The sequence below is a fragment of the Lindgomyces ingoldianus genome, assembly GCF_010093535.1.
Source record: "Lindgomyces ingoldianus strain ATCC 200398 unplaced genomic scaffold BDR25scaffold_38, whole genome shotgun sequence".
NCBI lineage: Eukaryota > Fungi > Ascomycota > Dothideomycetes > Pleosporales > Lindgomycetaceae > Lindgomyces > Lindgomyces ingoldianus.
The window spans coordinates 101,369-116,861 of NW_022985199.1; the positions used below are offsets into that span (position 1 = coordinate 101,369).

The following is a 15,493-nucleotide window of genomic DNA, read 5'->3' on the forward strand; positions in this document are numbered from 1 at the left end:
CGTCTAGTTCTTCTATCCACGATCGGCATTCCTAGAGACACTCCTTACGCTCAAAATATAATCTACAATCCTCAGCCTTTCCCCACGGAACCACAAAGACAGGGTGGACCCTATCTACCACATCATCATTGTCCCACACCTTATCCCCATCGTATAACCCATCCTCTTTCCAATGAAATGGGGCCACCAGATCTCCATTCCCTACACCTCTCTGCCTGCCTTCGTCAAATATATAGATCCGTTGCACAGCGCTTAACCCGGCAAGATTGTAGCAAGTATGATATGCATCAGGCCTTTTCCCGGGCTTATCAAGCAAGCCGCCTTTCTTGAACTGCGCAGCTGAGAGGATGTAACGCCCCAAAGCATTGCGATTCCAAAGTCCTTTCTTCCCGGCCGCAGCTTCGACAAGGGCCCAGCAGGAGCCGACCCAGTGGCTATAGCATCCATCCACAAGCTTATTGGTACGGCCGTTATACCCACCTTCTGGCGAGCACTGCCGTGAGGAAAGCCAGTGGATCAACAAGGGCATGTCGAGATACTTGTTCAGAGTTTCTTGCGGTGGACCCATGACTGACAAACAACCCAATCCGCAGAAAGCATACGCGCCATGTGCTTCATTCCCTGGAGCAGCAGATATACCTCCCTCGAAGGTTTGGCATCGTGAAACCCAGTCCCCCAGATTATCCATGAAAGAGCTCAGGCCATGGGCACGTGCTGGGGAGTCTGGAGGGAGGTCTAGGGGGAGATTGAGTAGAGACAGTATAACTACTGCGCAAAAAGCTCCGCGAATATCTTCCTCACCACCTGGGGACATGGTGAAACCGCCATCCAATTGCTTCATTTGGCCAAGATATTGCCACATAGATTTGCGGTTGATGGAGTCGTAGGCTTCAGTCCCACCGACTATGACCAGGGACAAAACCGCGGCGTAGGTGGCCGCAAGGTGTGGCAACTGGCCATGGCCACCACCGTAGCCGCCCATAGGGTGTTGTGCTGCGGAGAAATTGTCCGCTACCCTAATGGCATGTCAGATCAAAACGTGAGAAGAACTTAGAGTCCGAGATTGATTAGGAAATGTAGGTATAGACAACGCCGAAGGCAATAGAAAAAAGGAAAAGAAAAGTTGGCCGTTTGAAATGATATGCCTACCGTTCCTGATATTGGGAGACATCCTCTCCCAGAGCAGTTAGGCCTTGTAAAGTCCAGTATAGAAGCCAAGGTCGAGCAGCGTCCATGGCCGCAAACTGTGGTGGGTAATAACCCAAGGCACGTTCCAGAAAAGCAACATGCTTCTTGCGCTGAAGTTTTGGAATGCCTTGAGAATTGAGGTCGAAGTCATTAGGGTTGCCCTCCAAGAACGGGAGGATGGCTTCGAGCGTTTCGTCCTGAACCTGGGAGGTTCCGGTCTCTAGCATATCTCGCAGGGGCGGGGTAATGCGGCTGAGATATTCAGCGTTATCCAACATGGCTGTCCCGTTGAGCTCTTCCTCAAAGTCCGAATCTGAAATTTGTTCAACCCGGTTTCCCGGTGACGTGATTTCCCCAGATCTTGAGGACGGAGCCTGTGAAGAGGCCATGCTGCTCTTAAAATACACTTTTCGGCGCTTGCTTCTCAACGGCACGCGAATGGGCATCTGAAGGCGGAGGTTAGAACAAAGGCTCGGTGACTTGCTGTGCAGCAGAAATCGCTACTATTGTTCTTGTGTGGTCGGCGGCCGGAAAAGGGAAAATCATGGTCGTCCGGCAAATCGCGGCGCTCCCAGAATCATTGCCAGACCCTTCTAGAGGAGCTCAAGGAGATTCTTTGTGAGCACCACGAAAGAAGCGGAAGTATGAAGTCGGTGGCCCCGATGCGACCTAGCTCGGTCTTGGCCGCCGAGGTTTCCATTCATCTCAACTTGAGTGTCTATCTACGCCTATGTCAAGCTTCCAGTAATATGCTCAGTGTGATGGCCGTACGCCTGCCATGCCCGCCAGATCCTCCCCAAATGCCTCTCCCGCGATCGTCAACGGCTTGCTCGGCTGCAGCACAAACAGCATCCTCGTCCACTCCGTCTTGCTTGGGTTGATCCACTGGTGGATGGTCCCTCGCTGAATCGCAACATCGCCTCTCTTCATGAGCCTCTTCTCCCCACTGTCCAACAGCAGCTCGACCTCGCCCTCGAGGACTGCTCCATAATCCAGGCTAACAGTACGGTGCATGGTGCAGGCTGTGCTCGGAGGGATGTCTACATGCCGGAGAACAGTCCCTCCCGACACAACTAACCCGGGTGCGTCCTTTAAGAAGCTCCCATACACATCCAGGTCCTCGTCGTTGTCCATGTTCACAGGAAACCCTTTGGTCGTGTAGCTGAGAGCGAACGCGATTCCATCGTCATTTGCCTTCATCTTGCTTTCCTCGTCGAATTTGTCGCTAAAAACGGCCTTGCCTTCGGCATTGTGGGTTGTGATATACCGATAGATTTTCGGAAGTGCGCCGACGTGTGCCATGATGGGGGAACGCTCGTCTTGTCCAAGGTATTGGATTGAGTGTTCTTTTGGTGTATGGAAGGCCCACGCTGGGATGTGTGTCTTGAGGGAAGGCAGCTCCGTGCAGTCTGGAAGGAAGCCGTAAATCAGAGCATAACAGCGCCTAGATCATTGCTCTCTACTTTATAATTGCCCTCACCAACATTCTCGGAGTTTCACAAGAACCTGGGGATCTCACTGATGCATGGGAGCCGAAGTCCGACGCGGGGAATTCGCCTTCTTCTCCGCTCCGGGATGATCGTATCTGCTGCGTATTTGCATTATTGGACTTCGCACCATTCCCGATGGAATTGAACTATAAGACCTCAGTCCAGTGTATAGGTAGGAGAGTGTGGAATTCCTTGAGGTCTTGGAGACTTTAAGCTCGCTCCTTTCCGTCCAGGAGCTAGATGTGCATCATGATTGCCGAGTCGAGCAAGCGGAAGCGAAGTCGGTAACAAATGCCGCAACTTCCCTCTGATGAAGTTTAACGATGTCTTCTGGATGATGAGTCAATGTTCTGTGATCTCCATTAAGTCTCAAATATCCCGCTGTAGGCCTGCTCTTCACAGGAAGTCTCAGATCAGCCATTCTTGATATATCTCACACCCGAGCTTGACCACGGGTTCCTACAGCCAAACATCAAAGGCATTGGACAGTCCCTCCAGGGTACCAGAAGTTTATCATGGCTTCTGCCCCTCTAGACATTGAGCTTAACAGCGTTGCTATCCCCACTGAAGCACCCGCTTCTAGCGCAGTCATGGAGCCTTCACACGTTGCTATCAACATGGAAATTGAACAAACTCCATTACCGCCAACCGATACTGGAAAGGCTGCCTGGCTTGTCCTCGCCGGTTGTTCTTTGATCCAACTTCCCGTTTGGGGTATCACAAACCACGGAGAAAGTTCTTGAATGGTAGACTTACACCAAAACAGGTTTCCCTATCTCTTTCGGGGTGTTTCAAGAGTACTACTCGAGTCACCCCGAAGAGCTTGACGGTGACACATCAAACGTTGCTGCTATCGGCACTACCGTTACTGTACGCCACCCGCCGCCGGAATTTGTAACATACTAACACGTTTTCAAGGGCATTATGTACCTGTCGTCTCCCTTTACGTTCGCGATACTCACGCGATGGCCGCGTTTACGCAGATGGTTCGGCCCCATTGGGCTGGTCATGACGGCTTGTGGATTCCTCATTTCGTCGTTTGCGACCGAAGTGTGGCAATTGATCGCTACACAGGTGGAGGCTCTCGAACTAGTCACCTGTCCAAGCAATCGCTAATCATACACAGGGTGTTATATGTGCACTAGGCAGTGGCCTGTTGTTCACCCCAACTACGCTGTATCTAGATGAATGGTTCATTCGGCGTAAAGGTCTTGCGTATGGAGTGATGTGGGCAGGCAAATCGATAACGGGCGTTGGTCTCCCGTTCGCCATGGAAGCTAGTCTCCATCGATTTGGCCCACGCCCGACACTTCAGGCATGGACTGTGGCCACAGTGCGACCACCCTCTCCGATGTCATACCCGAAGTGCCATGATTGACATCTGTCTAGGTTCTCCTCTCCGCACCGCTGTTGTACTTCCTTCGCCCCAGAATCCCCCTCTCGCAGTCGGCGGCGGTGCGACGCATAGACATGAATTTCTTCCGTCTACCGGCTTTTTGGATGCTGCAAATCGGAAATATCCTGCAGAGCCTGGGATACTTCCTACCGTATGCATATCTTTCTTCATATGCGGTCCAAGAAATAAGAACGTCCACTACGATTAGTACAATGCTACTGGCTTTGATTAACGTGACGTCAATACCAGGGGGTATCGTGATTGGGGGTCTGGGGGATCATTTCCGCGTCACAACCGTCATCCTTATATCCAGCATTGGCTCGACGTTAGCAGTGCTCTGTTTCTGGGGCTTCTCCTCCCATGTGGCGCTATTGGCTATTTTCTCCATCACATACGGCTTCTTTGCTGGAGGATTCAGTTCTACTTGGAGCGGTGTCCTGACCGAACTGAAAGCGCAGTCTCCGGCTCTGGACACGGGCTTCATTTTTGGGCTGCTTGCTGGTGGAAGGGGGATTGGGAATGTGATTAGTGGGCCGCTAAGTGTGGCTTTATTTACACATGATGGCTGGTTGGGAAGCGGGAAAAATTGGGGGTATAGTAGTGAGTATGGTCCGATTATTCTTTTCACTGGGACCACGGCTTTTCTTGGAGGTTGGGGATGGCTCGGGACACTGTGTTATTAAGATATCTCATTTCTTTCTAAGGGCTACACTGTAAAGGTAGGCAAGTAGCATGAGGGATATCCTTTCGTCGCTGTAGTGTCTAAATACCGACTGCTGACGCTCATCGGGTAGGAAAGATGAGAATTGAGGAAGTGGATGAGAGCTAGAATGTTTGCAGGCTAGACGTAATTAGCTAGATATCGTCATGATTCGGCTGAATTGCGATTGCTTTCAAATACGACCAAGAGATGCTGATTACAAGCGATCATATTAGCAGTGGTGCTGGTTCGTCGAAGATTTAGAGTTTGACTTTTTCTTCAAGAATATTCCCCTCCGTCAAAACAAAACTTTAACATGTTTCTCCATGATCGAAAGCCGTCGAATTGGTGCTTTCATCATTCCAACTTGCAGGCTTTTCCTTTTGCCTTAGAGGCAATATCCTCATCTTCTCAACTATCCGTATCTCAACACCAGGCACAAACCATCCATGCTCCCTACAGATCTGAAATCCCTGCTCAATAATATTCAATACTCTCTGCTTGCACTTCATTTCTGTAGCTGCTGCCTGAATCTTCACATCATCATCCCGTTGTTCGAGTCCGACGGAGTCCGCCGAAAAGTCGGACTTCACGCTTGCGCCCTTCTTCCCAAACCTCCCCACCGCATAAATTTCTTGCATAGACTTTACTTTTCGCTCAAGCAATGCTGCGCCATATCGTAGCTCTCGTAACCTCCCTACTTTCTCGGTGTGCGAGATTGGAAGTGAGCGCGGACGAGATGCATTAGCCCGATACGGAAACGGATCAAGTTGAGTGTGTCCGTATGGCTGCTGCGCCACACAGGTCAGAAGTACCTCACCGCTACGATTCCCAGAATGGCGGCATTCCTGTATCGATGTCTGTGCCGCACTGGCACATCTAGGTTCGTCTTTGTCGACCGAATTCGTCTGTGACGTGGGCGGTGAGATTGGTATCTCAGTTCGCCGGATGCTGAGGCGATCAAGGTGTTCGTCGTTTTCAAGGACCCGGATCTCGCGTTCGGCGGCAGACACCACCCTTGCAAGGCTGATTTTCTCGCGCGTTACGTCGTCGAGGTATGTGCTTGTGGCTTTGAGGTCTTGGTGGAGTTCGAGGATCCACGGGATTGTGAGCGCGATGTAGGCGAGTGCGAGGGCGGTAATAGTGAGTGTGGATGTTGGGATGGAGGGGGAGCAGGATAGGATGGCAATAAGGAAGGCCCAGATGCATCCTGAAGAAGTTAGATTAGGTGGGAGGAAGCGGGATGAGCTCTGAGGAGGTGAATTTACCAAAGTCGAATTGAAGGCTCTCGAGATCCATTGTGGGTCCGGTATTGCTATTCCCAGAGCTGCAAGCTGCAGACTTCAATGATGCAATGACGGTGAATCTGCGAACAATTCTTCATCTTAGCCATCGGAATAGGCACCATTTTACTGGGAGTGTTCATGTCACGGTAAGCGAGATATCTGAAGTGTTGAGGGGTTGGGAGGGGAGAACCAAAGTTAATATTTTCCTAGCGCTCGATGAATAAACAAGAGCTCAACGTCTCCCGAAAGCTATCGTGATACTCCTCTTCGCATCCTATTGTCCTGGATAATAGCATTGAGCTTTCCAGTCTACAAGAAGTTCAATGCAAACTGCATATCCATCGCGTCCGTCTATCAACCTCAGACTAAACCCTACACTGTACTGATTAGTCTCTCGTTCTGCTCCCCATCTCTCCCCGTTTTGAGCTCTTCAGGTATACGACACGGCCTGGCCTAACAGAGAAAGACATCCTACCCCTCATTTCGCAATGAGCCGTAGAGGATCAGTTCACCCCAGAAAAGGTACCTCGACAAGGTCCCTCCTGGATAGCTTCGCGAGAGGCTGAGGACTCTACGACTTACGAGTCATGGCTGCTACAATAGAGGCACACAGATCGTCAAGTCCACAATTCTTTCTTGCTCGCAATGTCAATACTTCGTTGATGTACATGCGAGGATTGTTGTTGTGGTGTCTTAGACATGTCTCCCGATTTAGAAGTAACGACAGACACGGGCCAAGGGTATGTCCGGTTGCCTTTTCAGTCTTCATCTCTTCCTACGCCGATCCTAAATATCTCTCGTAGGCTCTTTTCTCTCCGTGCTGTTACCCTCCACCCATCAGCCATAACCATGAAGTCTTTCCTGTGACCCAACTCTTCCTAGTCGGTAACCGAATGTGCTACGGGACGAAACAGTCAACGGTAACTCACGGTGTGACTCTGGCGTCGAAAGTGGACAGTAGGAAACGTCGGCAAGCACCGTACGACGAAGCCTTTTGCTCATATATGACTATGATTCATCTCAATCTCCACAATGACTGGATGCACATGAAATGTCAACACGTCGGAGCTACCGACGTATCCCACAAAGTCGGGAGAACATGCATGGCATTGTTGCTCTGCAGCAAGGCAAGGGAAATTTTGATACTGGAAGTTCCAAAGCCAGAAGAATGGAAGTTCAAAGTCACGAGGAAGGTTGACGCTGGAAGATTCTCAGACAGAGTGGGGATCCTGGTCAACGTTCTCGGGACGGCATGACGATTCCCAAGAGTGTAGCGCCAGTCCAGCGATAGAGATTATCTCAAGCAGGGTGCAGCTTTTTCTATCAAGGAGTCCTCAGGCCAAAGCGACGATATGCAGGAGTACCAGGGATAGGGTGGGCTGTCCAGTTTCCTGAAACGCTCCCACTCAACGAAAATGCAGATGCAAGGCGCGCCGGAGTGACACGAAGCATGTGCGGTGCAACACAGGATGCGCTGATGTACAGGCACACACACCTGAAGCGGCGAAAGGCCATGGTGAAGGCGACTGAACCATGGTAGAGCGCTCGCTGGCACGAGGAAGCGCCGAAGACACAGCGCGGTGGATTCTACGCGTGGAGTAGAGCAATAGGCATACTTGAGGCACAGCAAAATAACACGATCGTCGAGGAGCTACTTTGGCCAGGCGCATGGTGCGGGTGTCGGTGAGTGTGGGATTGAGACGGCGGGGTTCCGTCACGAAGTGGCATTCCAGTGTGGCGAATCCCTCGCATACCCTGGTCCCAGTCGTATTTGCCTTTGTTAAGTTATTGATCTACTATCATCAAGCTCGCCATGGCCCAGTATTATTAGATCGCTTATTGGTGAGCCGGCAGCGTCACGCCGTTTTTCTCCGAGCTGCAACAGAGAGACAAGAGCCTGCTCTCTAGCGACGAGCGCCTCGAGCCGAGCAATGAGCGGCGAGGAGCAAGCGGACTCGACAAAGGCAAGGAGACGCTCATGATGACATCGTCAGAGTGATCTAATCCTTCCGGACAGAGTCTAAAACTGATCGGGGTATCGATTGGAGGAGGGGTGAACTGATAGGTTGGGCGAGTGCCGAGCAACATCGCCAGATTGCGACACACCCGGCTGCAGCGGCGTCTGACTGGACCATCAAACCGTGTCAGCAGCAGGCGTTGTGAAAACGAGCAAAAGCAAGCCAAAAGGTGGAGATGTGGGCGCGCAGCTCGCCGTGCGTGATTGAAGCCAGGAGCGTTGGTGGAGCGTCCAGGCTGGCGAACCCTCACTCGTCGCGTCTGGTGAGTGAATGGGTTTGCCAGCAGTCGGCCGCCAGCAGCTCTTCAGGTGGAGTGCCGGCGTAGTCTCTTGTCACCTTTCCTGCCACGCCTAGCCGTAATCGCTCCCGGCAAGTTGTGCGGGCATCGTCAGGGCCATTGTTGGTGTTGCGCACAATAGGACCCGTCTGCACACAATACACAATTGCAGGCAGCTCCCGTCCGCTGCAGCGCGTCGCCTCTGGCACCCGTGGACGGTTCTTGAATGCCCGCGGGAGTACGCAGATCGTAAACTCGCCCACTGCAACCCACTCTCCGCGCCCGCTGCCATTGGAGCACTGTCTGAAGGGGCTGGTCCAACACTGCATCGCTAGTCCCGTGGCCTTGACCGCCAGTTGCAAAGCCCGCACGCGCACGGCCCTTTTGTCCTGCCCGCTGCCCGCCCACTCTCGCCATCGTCAACTCTCCGCCTCAACCCCTTCACAATCACACCGCCGGAACGTGCGGCCCTCTGCTCTGCTCAGCACAGAGCTTCGCCCAGCTGAGAACATCCTCCCGAGTCTTCTTACTCCATTACAAACATGGAGAACAGCCTCGACAATCTCGATGCCTTCTACGGCTTTGACCCTTCCTTCGACCCCAACCGCCAGACCTTCCTCAACCTCCAGTCCCAGTCCTGGCCGTTGCCCCTCCAGTCGGCCATGTCTCACAACAACAACAATAACAACAGCGCGGATGCAAACGCGAACGCTCAGCACCAGCACCACCAGCAGCGACGCCTGAACACGGTCGCTGCGACGACGGCTGGCAACCCGAACTCGCTCGCGACCTCGTCGTGTCCGGTCGCTCCCCTCCAGACGTCAAACTTGGGATTTCCCTCCGCGATGCCGACGGCGAATCCTATGCTGACCGACTGGGTTCAGCTGGGCTCGACCAGCTTTGCTCAGCAAGCCTACAATCAAGACATGGCGACGCTGAACGGGCCCGATTTCACGACCTTTGGTGGCCCGCTGCAGACCTCCCCCGTGGTGGACTTCGGCATCAACACGTCACAAGGCCAGAACTTCCTGAGCACCACTCTCTCAATGGAGGCACCCTTCAGCCTCATGGCGCCCGCCTCAATGACTCCCTACCAGATGGCCGACTTCCATCGAGAGCTCACAAACAATTTTTCCAGCAGCCAGACCGACTTCAACACGACCGCCGCTAGTGCCGGCAGCGTGACCACCGGTTCGCCGACAGAGAGCTGGATGGAGTTACGGTCCCTCTCAAGCAGCGATAATGGCTGGGTCGACATTAGTGGTCACCGTAGCTCCTTCGATCTGACAAACGACACCACCCTGATATTCAATCCCCATGAAACCCTCCACATTCGCACCAGCTCAGAATCCTCACAGCTGTCCTCAGACGCCCCGCGGTCCGCAGCCTCATTCAGCAGCTACGAGGAGATCCAGTTCCCCATGAACTCACCCCAGTCGGAGGTCGAAAACCTCGAACTTGGGCACTCCCAGGCTTGCACGCACGGCCTCCCACACCACGATCACGACTTTCCCTACATCTCCCCCAGCCAGTCCGTCAGCCCGCCTATCACTCGTGCTGAGCCCGTCGACATCAAGCAGCCTGTCTCATCTTCAGCTTCACCCACCTCATCAGCCGTCAGCTCACCGCCATCCCGGCGGCGGAAGAGTCCGGTTGGTGCCAAGGTTGCCAAGACGATCGTGAAGAAGACCCCGGCTCACTCCACCAAGAAAGATCACGTGGGAGAGAAGCGGGTGGGCAGACGGCGCGGTCCGCTGAGGCCTGACCAGCGACAGCAGGCTCACGAGATCCGAAAGTTGCGTGCTTGTCTACGATGCAAGTTCCTCAAGAAGACATGTGACAAGGGTGATCCATGCGGTGGATGCCAGCCTTCTCATGCTCGTCTCTGGCAAGTGCCGTGTACGCGTATCGATATCAAAGATATCGCCTACTTCATGAAGGACTGGAAGGCTGACTATGAGCGCCATGTCAGCCTCGGTTTCTCTGTTGGCAACATCAAGGGGTTCTCCCCCCAGGAGCGTCCGATCTACGTCACCCACGGATATGGCCACTTCCTTCCCATCATGGCTCGTGAGGTGTACGTTCGCGATGAGAAGTGCTTCGGTGTCGATTGGGTTGAGACTCTTCATGGCTACCACTTCGAGATCAACACTGCTAAGCTGTCCGCTGGTATGGAGGGTATTTCCCATAGCATGCTCTCTGACTACCTCGACCGCCACATCGATGGTGGATTTGAGCAGTTCGTCGATGAGTACTTCGAAGGCACCTACTTCGTCACCGAGCTGTTGAAGACGGCGTACCGCTTCTACTGCCGCGAGAAGCTTCCCGTTATCCGAAAGGCCCTCAAGCTCGTCATCGCCTACAACCTGACGCTCCACGTCACCATGGTCGAGGGCCTGCCTGAGGATGAGTGCAACCTTGGCAAGGTCGAGGACAAGAACTCCAAATTCTGCGGCAAGACTGTTGCTCCCGTCATGATCAACTTCCAGGTGAAGTGTGCCCTCGCCGACATGTGGCGTGAGCTTCAGAAGGATGTCCTTGAAGAGCTTTCTTCGCTATACTCCTCGGTGTACAGCGGCGAGAAGCTGAAGAACTGGCCAACCATCTTTATGCTCGCTGCCATCTTACTTGCAGTTTGGGAGCTGATTCAATTCGACTGCTCTTATCGGGTTCCAGACCAGCAGGCGGTGAATAAGTTCTGTAACGACATGGAGAGCACCCCTGTCGGTGTTATCGTGGGCCTTTTCTCGGCGATCTCGCAGAAACTTCCCGCGTTTACCGAGTGGGATACGCGGAAGCACCACCACTTGCTAAACTCGAATCCAGCGGTGTGCGACGCCATGACTGAGGTCCGAGCGCATGTCACTAAATATGGTAAGCCTGAAGCATTATCAGTTTTAAACTAGACCGAGACTAATTAGACATGCAGAAACCTACCTGAGGTCAAGGAGCGAGTGCAAATTCGATCGGTCTGACTTCGACTCTTTGTCGAACAAGTTCCTGTCAAAACTTGTCATTCGGGCAAATTAATATTCTCCCTCCACCTCCCGCCTCAAGATCTTATCCTTCATCCTTACTATGGCTGTTTCATATTCGCCTCTACTATTACTTGAAGCCTCATCACTAGCCCTCGACACCCTGCAGCCTACCTCCTGACCGATTAACGATTCCACGGATCACGTGTTCTGATTTGCACGCAACCTACGATCACCCTCACGGCTGACGACTTAAAAGCATGATGACGCCTTTTGGCTGTTTGCTTCTCTTTTGATATTTGGTTATTTAACTTCTGATTACCCGGCGTCATGAACGCCAAGTTGACGACCTCGATCCGGTTCCTACACTACTCCAGCTACTATATTTTTGCACCTACCACGGAATTTGACAGAAGACAGTATCCTATCGACCCCCTTTCCCCAGTTCTAGCAATTGGGTAGAGATCTTCCGTCATCTCAAGTCAATATTCCGTGGCATGTGTTGATATGTAGTCCCCACATTCTTTACGGGCGACACCGGATATTTTCCTTTATGACAGCCATGGATTATTTTTACGAGTTGACGATGGTCTACGATGATACTCTGGCCTCGATTGCTTTTCTTCTCATTCTTACAAGTATGGACTCGCGTCCTATACATACCCCTTTCTCACATTATTATTTGCTTTTCGACATCGAGCCACTTTTAGCCACCACTTCCACTCTATCTAGAGGATATGAAGCGAAAGCTTGAAAATTTTCAATGGGTCTAGACCTGCGAAACGACGTCGTCGGCGCATCTTCAACTTTATGTTGGGTGTACGACTAGTCGTCTCGACCATTTACCCCTTTCCCTTTTGCCTTCCTCATTTTTCCTATCTGCTGATGATTGTGTTACTGGCATAGCGAGTGGGAGTCATTTTTGCGAATGAACATCAGGATTGCAGGGCGGAGCAGTCAAGAGCGAGCAATCACCACACTACCCCGCGCATTATCCTTATCACCTTGTGATATATTCCCTTTTGCTATTGCTAGTTTTCCCTTGATTGTTTTCCATCTATCCTTATCCTTTTTGAGACCTATCATTATCCGATCTCTGATATCAGATTTTGATCTGGCTTCAAGAGTTCGGGGATGGAGAGGGAGAATATTTTGGGGAATCTAAGGGATGATTTGACTTGGGTGGATGGCATGGTCTGGTATGGCATTGGTATGGTGGTGTATACTTGTTCTTTTCTCTTACCACGATTGTGTATTTATCAACCTTGGTGGTGTGGTCTCTTTTCCTTAACCCCGCCCACAATTCTTGGATACAGATTTGGGCTTAGCTTAGTGCGGTCTGATCTCATCCTGCTGGTTCTGGGTTCTCTTAGGAGCAGTGTATTTCGGCGGACAACCTCGGTTTTTGAGGATGTTGGCTGGATATGTGGCCTAGGATTGTTTGGACAAGGTTTGGATCGATCGGCTTTGCTGGGCCTGGGTGTAGATAGCCTGCAATCATATGGGCCTAGAATTTCATGGATTTGTCACACATGTGGGTGCCGTGATGTATGATGGTGGCTGAGCTTCGGGACGGGGCTTATGAGATGTAGGGGAAGTGTAGGAGATGTAGAGGAACTATGGCATGAATGCTCTGTTTTCAGGGATTTGCACCAGGGTATCTGGGATCTGTGTTGTCACCTTGCATATGTGCAGGAGATAAATGCAACGGACGACGGGTACAGGCTAAATCCGTTGTCCAAAATTTCCGAGAGCACGAGCTTCTTTGGTAAAAGGAACATCCGAGTTAATAGCTAGTTATCTTTAGCATCAGGGTTGGGATTCGAAGGTGGGTGGGTGCACGACAGGAGGTTGAGGGCGTCTTACAGCTTGGTTGTATGCATGCATATTTCGTTGGAGGGGGAAGGTGAGGCGGTGGGTTGCACCAAGGCTGGAGTCTCAGCGACAGTAGGGAGTCAGTAGAGAGTGAGGGGAAGTCATAGAGGAAGGAGATTCAATTTATAAAGCGATCTATCAAAACCTTTAACACCTGGGGCTGTTCCTATACCGCTAAATATGTGCAGTGAAAACCCTTCTCTTTTTCCAAGCCAGTGCACCTTATAGTCAAATTATAATCAAATCACCTTCCAGAGCCTTTAGCAGAGGTAGGTGTTCATGATGATAATTAGGAATGGAACGGGTATACATATAAACTTGTAACAACAGCTCCAGACTTAAGGAGTTTCCTAGGAAGGGCTGAAGCAAGTGGTGAAGTAGGTCAAATTGTTGAGTGTCATTGTTTAGATAGAAATTAGATAGGGAGTTTGTATCTCAAATCTTGTCTCTGATCTGACCAACTAATATCCCGCAATTGGCTTAGGCAGGTATGCCTCCTCCAGATATTTCGCATCCTCGTCACTCAGCTTAAATCGGATATTCTCCACAGCCTCTTCAATCCTCTCCTTACTGCTCAACCCAATGATCGGCATGACGCCTTTCTTGACACACCATGCAGTCGCAATGCAAGCCATGCTCACATTGTTCTTCTTCGCTATCTCCTCAACTCGTCCAATAATCTCCTGGTCGACCTTATCTTCTCGCTTGTGCACCAGGCTGTCAAGGAACTTGTCGGTTTGCGCGCGGGAAGAGGAGCGATCGGACCATGGACGTGTGAGGGCGCCACGGGCGATGGGGGACCAAGGGATTAGACCGACGCCCGTGTCTTTGCAGTAAGGGATCGGAGGGGGGGTTAGGTCAAGTATTTACGGATGGGATGGGCTAGGAACGAAGGGGCTTACCATTTCTCGCTCCTCCTCGCGGTAAATGAGGTTGTAGTAGTTCTGCATAGAGATGAACTTATGCCAGCCATTCTTCTCCGCAATGTTCTGGAGAGTCTGGAATTCCCATGCTGCCATCTACCACCTCATTAACAGACTCCTTATTAAGAACCCCTATCTTCAAGACTGGAGAGCAACTTACCGAACTCGCGCCAATATACCTTACCTTCCCGCTCTCAATCACATCATTCAACGCCTTCATAATCTCCTCTCTCGGCGTGCCCCGATCCAGCCTATGAATCTGCAAGACATCAATATAAGTGCCTAATCTTGCAACACTGTTGTCCACGGCATCGAAGATATGTTTCCTGCTCAATCCGCACTGATTCACCATTTCTCCGTCGTTGGTGGACACAGCAGCGATGGGGAGAGAGGGGTTAGATTCGTCGACGCCAAAGAAACATTTTGAGAGGATGACGACCTTGGAGCGCGGGATGTTGTATTGCTTAAGGGCTTTGCCGATGATGCGTTCGCTGATGCCGTGAGAATAGATGTCGGCCTGGAAGCTATTGTATCAGCCTCAGCGTCTACTCAATGAGAAGAATCTGGTTGGCGAATGGTTGGGGATGGGCGTACAGTATCCCAGGTGTTGATACCGCACTTGTACGCATGCTCGAGCAGCGGCAAGCTCTCGGCCTCGTCGAGAACCCACGGCTGCCAGGACGAGCTGCCGTAGCTCATAGCCCCCAGAATCACGCGTGAGACCTTGAGGCCAGATTTTCCTAGGCTTTTGCATCATTAGCGCTGCAAGCGAAGAGTACAAGTCAAGAAAATTGTGTGAGGGGGGACAAACTTGACATATTCCATCTTCTTCTCCGCCATATTGGCAACTCTTCTTCGCTGGGCAATTGGAGTTCGTAAGAAGGTTGCTAAGACCGCTGGAGTCGATGTAACCCCCAAGAATCGCAAAGGTGAGGACGTGGAAATAGCTCGCGGGGCAACCGCCTTCTTATGCACACTTCTCGCGAGGCTCGTTGAGCGGACTTTGACAGAAAATCCGGTTATATGCGAACGTCTGACAAAGTAACTGAAGTTCATGAAGATGTCTGGTAGATACTGATCAGGTGAAGCCTGTTGAACCCTTTCCGATACCTTTCAAAGCTCTCCTTTCCAACTGCTTGTCAATTGCTACCATATGCCAATGCTCCTTCTGCTGGAGCTAGGGCGGGGATACGTCTAAATCCGTGGTTTCAATTGCGTCACTTGCGGCGCTGCCGAGTTTGGCCCGAGGGGAATTCCGCTCTCAGTTCGCAGACACGCATGTCGCTGCGGTAAAGAGTGTTGCGAGGAGGGAATGGTGTGCAAGAGATAGATTACTTTCTCTGGTAGTATTTTCTGCTATCCTTT

The 15,493-nt window shown here is 51.6% G+C and overlaps 8 protein-coding genes across 8 annotated transcripts; 3 read left to right on the plus strand and 5 right to left on the minus strand.

Annotated features, from left to right (window-relative positions):
* Positions 1-31: 31 nt before the first annotated feature.
* BDR25DRAFT_294946 (terpenoid cyclases/Protein prenyltransferase) lies at positions 32-1,577 on the minus strand (the record flags this gene model as incomplete). Its single annotated transcript, XM_033688816.1, has 2 exons — positions 32-1,016; positions 1,150-1,577. The coding sequence occupies 2 exons, from the start codon at positions 1,575-1,577 to the stop codon at positions 32-34; spliced, it is 1,413 nt and encodes a 470-aa protein (XP_033542276.1).
* A 306-nt stretch (positions 1,578-1,883) lies between these two features.
* BDR25DRAFT_306589 (cupin domain-containing protein) lies at positions 1,884-2,623 on the minus strand. Its single transcript, XM_033690660.1, has one exon. The coding sequence runs from the start codon at positions 2,488-2,490 to the stop codon at positions 1,942-1,944; it is 549 nt and encodes a 182-aa protein (XP_033542277.1). The 5' UTR covers positions 2,491-2,623; the 3' UTR covers positions 1,884-1,941.
* Positions 2,624-3,038: 415 nt separating this feature from the next.
* On the plus strand, positions 3,039-4,912 carry BDR25DRAFT_83821 (MFS monocarboxylate transporter). The gene is made up of 6 exons (XM_033699129.1): positions 3,039-3,392; positions 3,445-3,548; positions 3,597-3,752; positions 3,805-4,011; positions 4,068-4,793; positions 4,869-4,912. Exons 1-5 carry the CDS (start codon positions 3,194-3,196, stop codon positions 4,755-4,757), a joined length of 1,356 nt encoding a protein of 451 aa, XP_033542278.1. The 5' UTR covers positions 3,039-3,193; the 3' UTR covers positions 4,758-4,793; positions 4,869-4,912.
* Positions 4,913-5,071: 159 nt separating this feature from the next.
* Positions 5,072-6,204, minus strand: BDR25DRAFT_306591 (uncharacterized protein). Its single transcript, XM_033690662.1, has 2 exons — positions 6,043-6,204; positions 5,072-5,984 (listed from the first exon to the last, which is right to left on the minus strand). The coding sequence occupies exons 1-2, from the start codon at positions 6,071-6,073 to the stop codon at positions 5,086-5,088; spliced, it is 930 nt and encodes a 309-aa protein (XP_033542279.1). The 5' UTR covers positions 6,074-6,204; the 3' UTR covers positions 5,072-5,085.
* A 2,587-nt stretch (positions 6,205-8,791) lies between these two features.
* Positions 8,792-11,634, plus strand: BDR25DRAFT_83850 (uncharacterized protein). The gene is made up of 2 exons (XM_033699130.1): positions 8,792-11,229; positions 11,285-11,634. Exons 1-2 carry the CDS (start codon positions 8,898-8,900, stop codon positions 11,383-11,385), a joined length of 2,433 nt encoding a protein of 810 aa, XP_033542280.1. The 5' UTR covers positions 8,792-8,897; the 3' UTR covers positions 11,386-11,634.
* BDR25DRAFT_360397 (uncharacterized protein) lies at positions 11,516-12,234 on the minus strand (the record flags this gene model as incomplete). The annotated part of the gene is made up of 6 exons (XM_033696244.1): positions 11,516-11,556; positions 11,599-11,680; positions 11,729-11,806; positions 11,851-11,983; positions 12,025-12,105; positions 12,170-12,234. 6 exons carry the CDS (start codon positions 12,232-12,234, stop codon positions 11,516-11,518), a joined length of 480 nt encoding a protein of 159 aa, XP_033542281.1.
* Positions 12,235-12,258: 24 nt separating this feature from the next.
* BDR25DRAFT_360398 (uncharacterized protein) lies at positions 12,259-13,312 on the plus strand (the record flags this gene model as incomplete). Its single annotated transcript, XM_033696245.1, has 6 exons — positions 12,259-12,378; positions 12,456-12,868; positions 12,896-13,019; positions 13,055-13,098; positions 13,159-13,205; positions 13,242-13,312. The coding sequence occupies 6 exons, from the start codon at positions 12,259-12,261 to the stop codon at positions 13,310-13,312; spliced, it is 819 nt and encodes a 272-aa protein (XP_033542282.1).
* A 354-nt stretch (positions 13,313-13,666) lies between these two features.
* On the minus strand, positions 13,667-14,968 carry BDR25DRAFT_328510 (voltage-gated potassium channel subunit beta-1 channel subunit beta-1; the record flags this gene model as incomplete). The annotated part of the gene is made up of 5 exons (XM_033692393.1): positions 13,667-13,933; positions 14,108-14,224; positions 14,289-14,645; positions 14,723-14,873; positions 14,940-14,968. The coding sequence occupies 5 exons, from the start codon at positions 14,966-14,968 to the stop codon at positions 13,667-13,669; spliced, it is 921 nt and encodes a 306-aa protein (XP_033542283.1).
* Between the last annotated feature and the right edge of the window lie 525 nt (positions 14,969-15,493).

Bases quoted from the DNA above. Each gene is read 5' to 3' on its own strand.
- BDR25DRAFT_83850 (XM_033699130.1), top strand. From the start codon at position 8,898: ATGGAGAACAGCCTCGACAATCTCGATGCCTTCTACGGCTTTGACCCT. The intron at 11,230-11,284 runs GTAAGCCTGAAG...TTAGACATGCAG, and splicing joins AGCGCATGTCACTAAATATG to AAACCTACCTGAGGTCAAGG.
- BDR25DRAFT_306589 (XM_033690660.1), bottom strand. From the start codon at position 2,490: ATGGCACACGTCGGCGCACTTCCGAAAATCTATCGGTATATCACAACC.
- BDR25DRAFT_83821 (XM_033699129.1), top strand. From the start codon at position 3,194: ATGGCTTCTGCCCCTCTAGACATTGAGCTTAACAGCGTTGCTATCCCC. The intron at 3,393-3,444 runs GTATCACAAACC...ACACCAAAACAG, and splicing joins GATCCAACTTCCCGTTTGGG to GTTTCCCTATCTCTTTCGGG. The intron at 4,012-4,067 runs GTGCGACCACCC...ACATCTGTCTAG, and splicing joins AGGCATGGACTGTGGCCACA to GTTCTCCTCTCCGCACCGCT.
- BDR25DRAFT_306591 (XM_033690662.1), bottom strand. From the start codon at position 6,073: ATGGATCTCGAGAGCCTTCAATTCGACTTTG. The intron at 5,985-6,042 runs GTAAATTCACCT...TAACTTCTTCAG, and splicing joins GAGCCTTCAATTCGACTTTG to GATGCATCTGGGCCTTCCTT.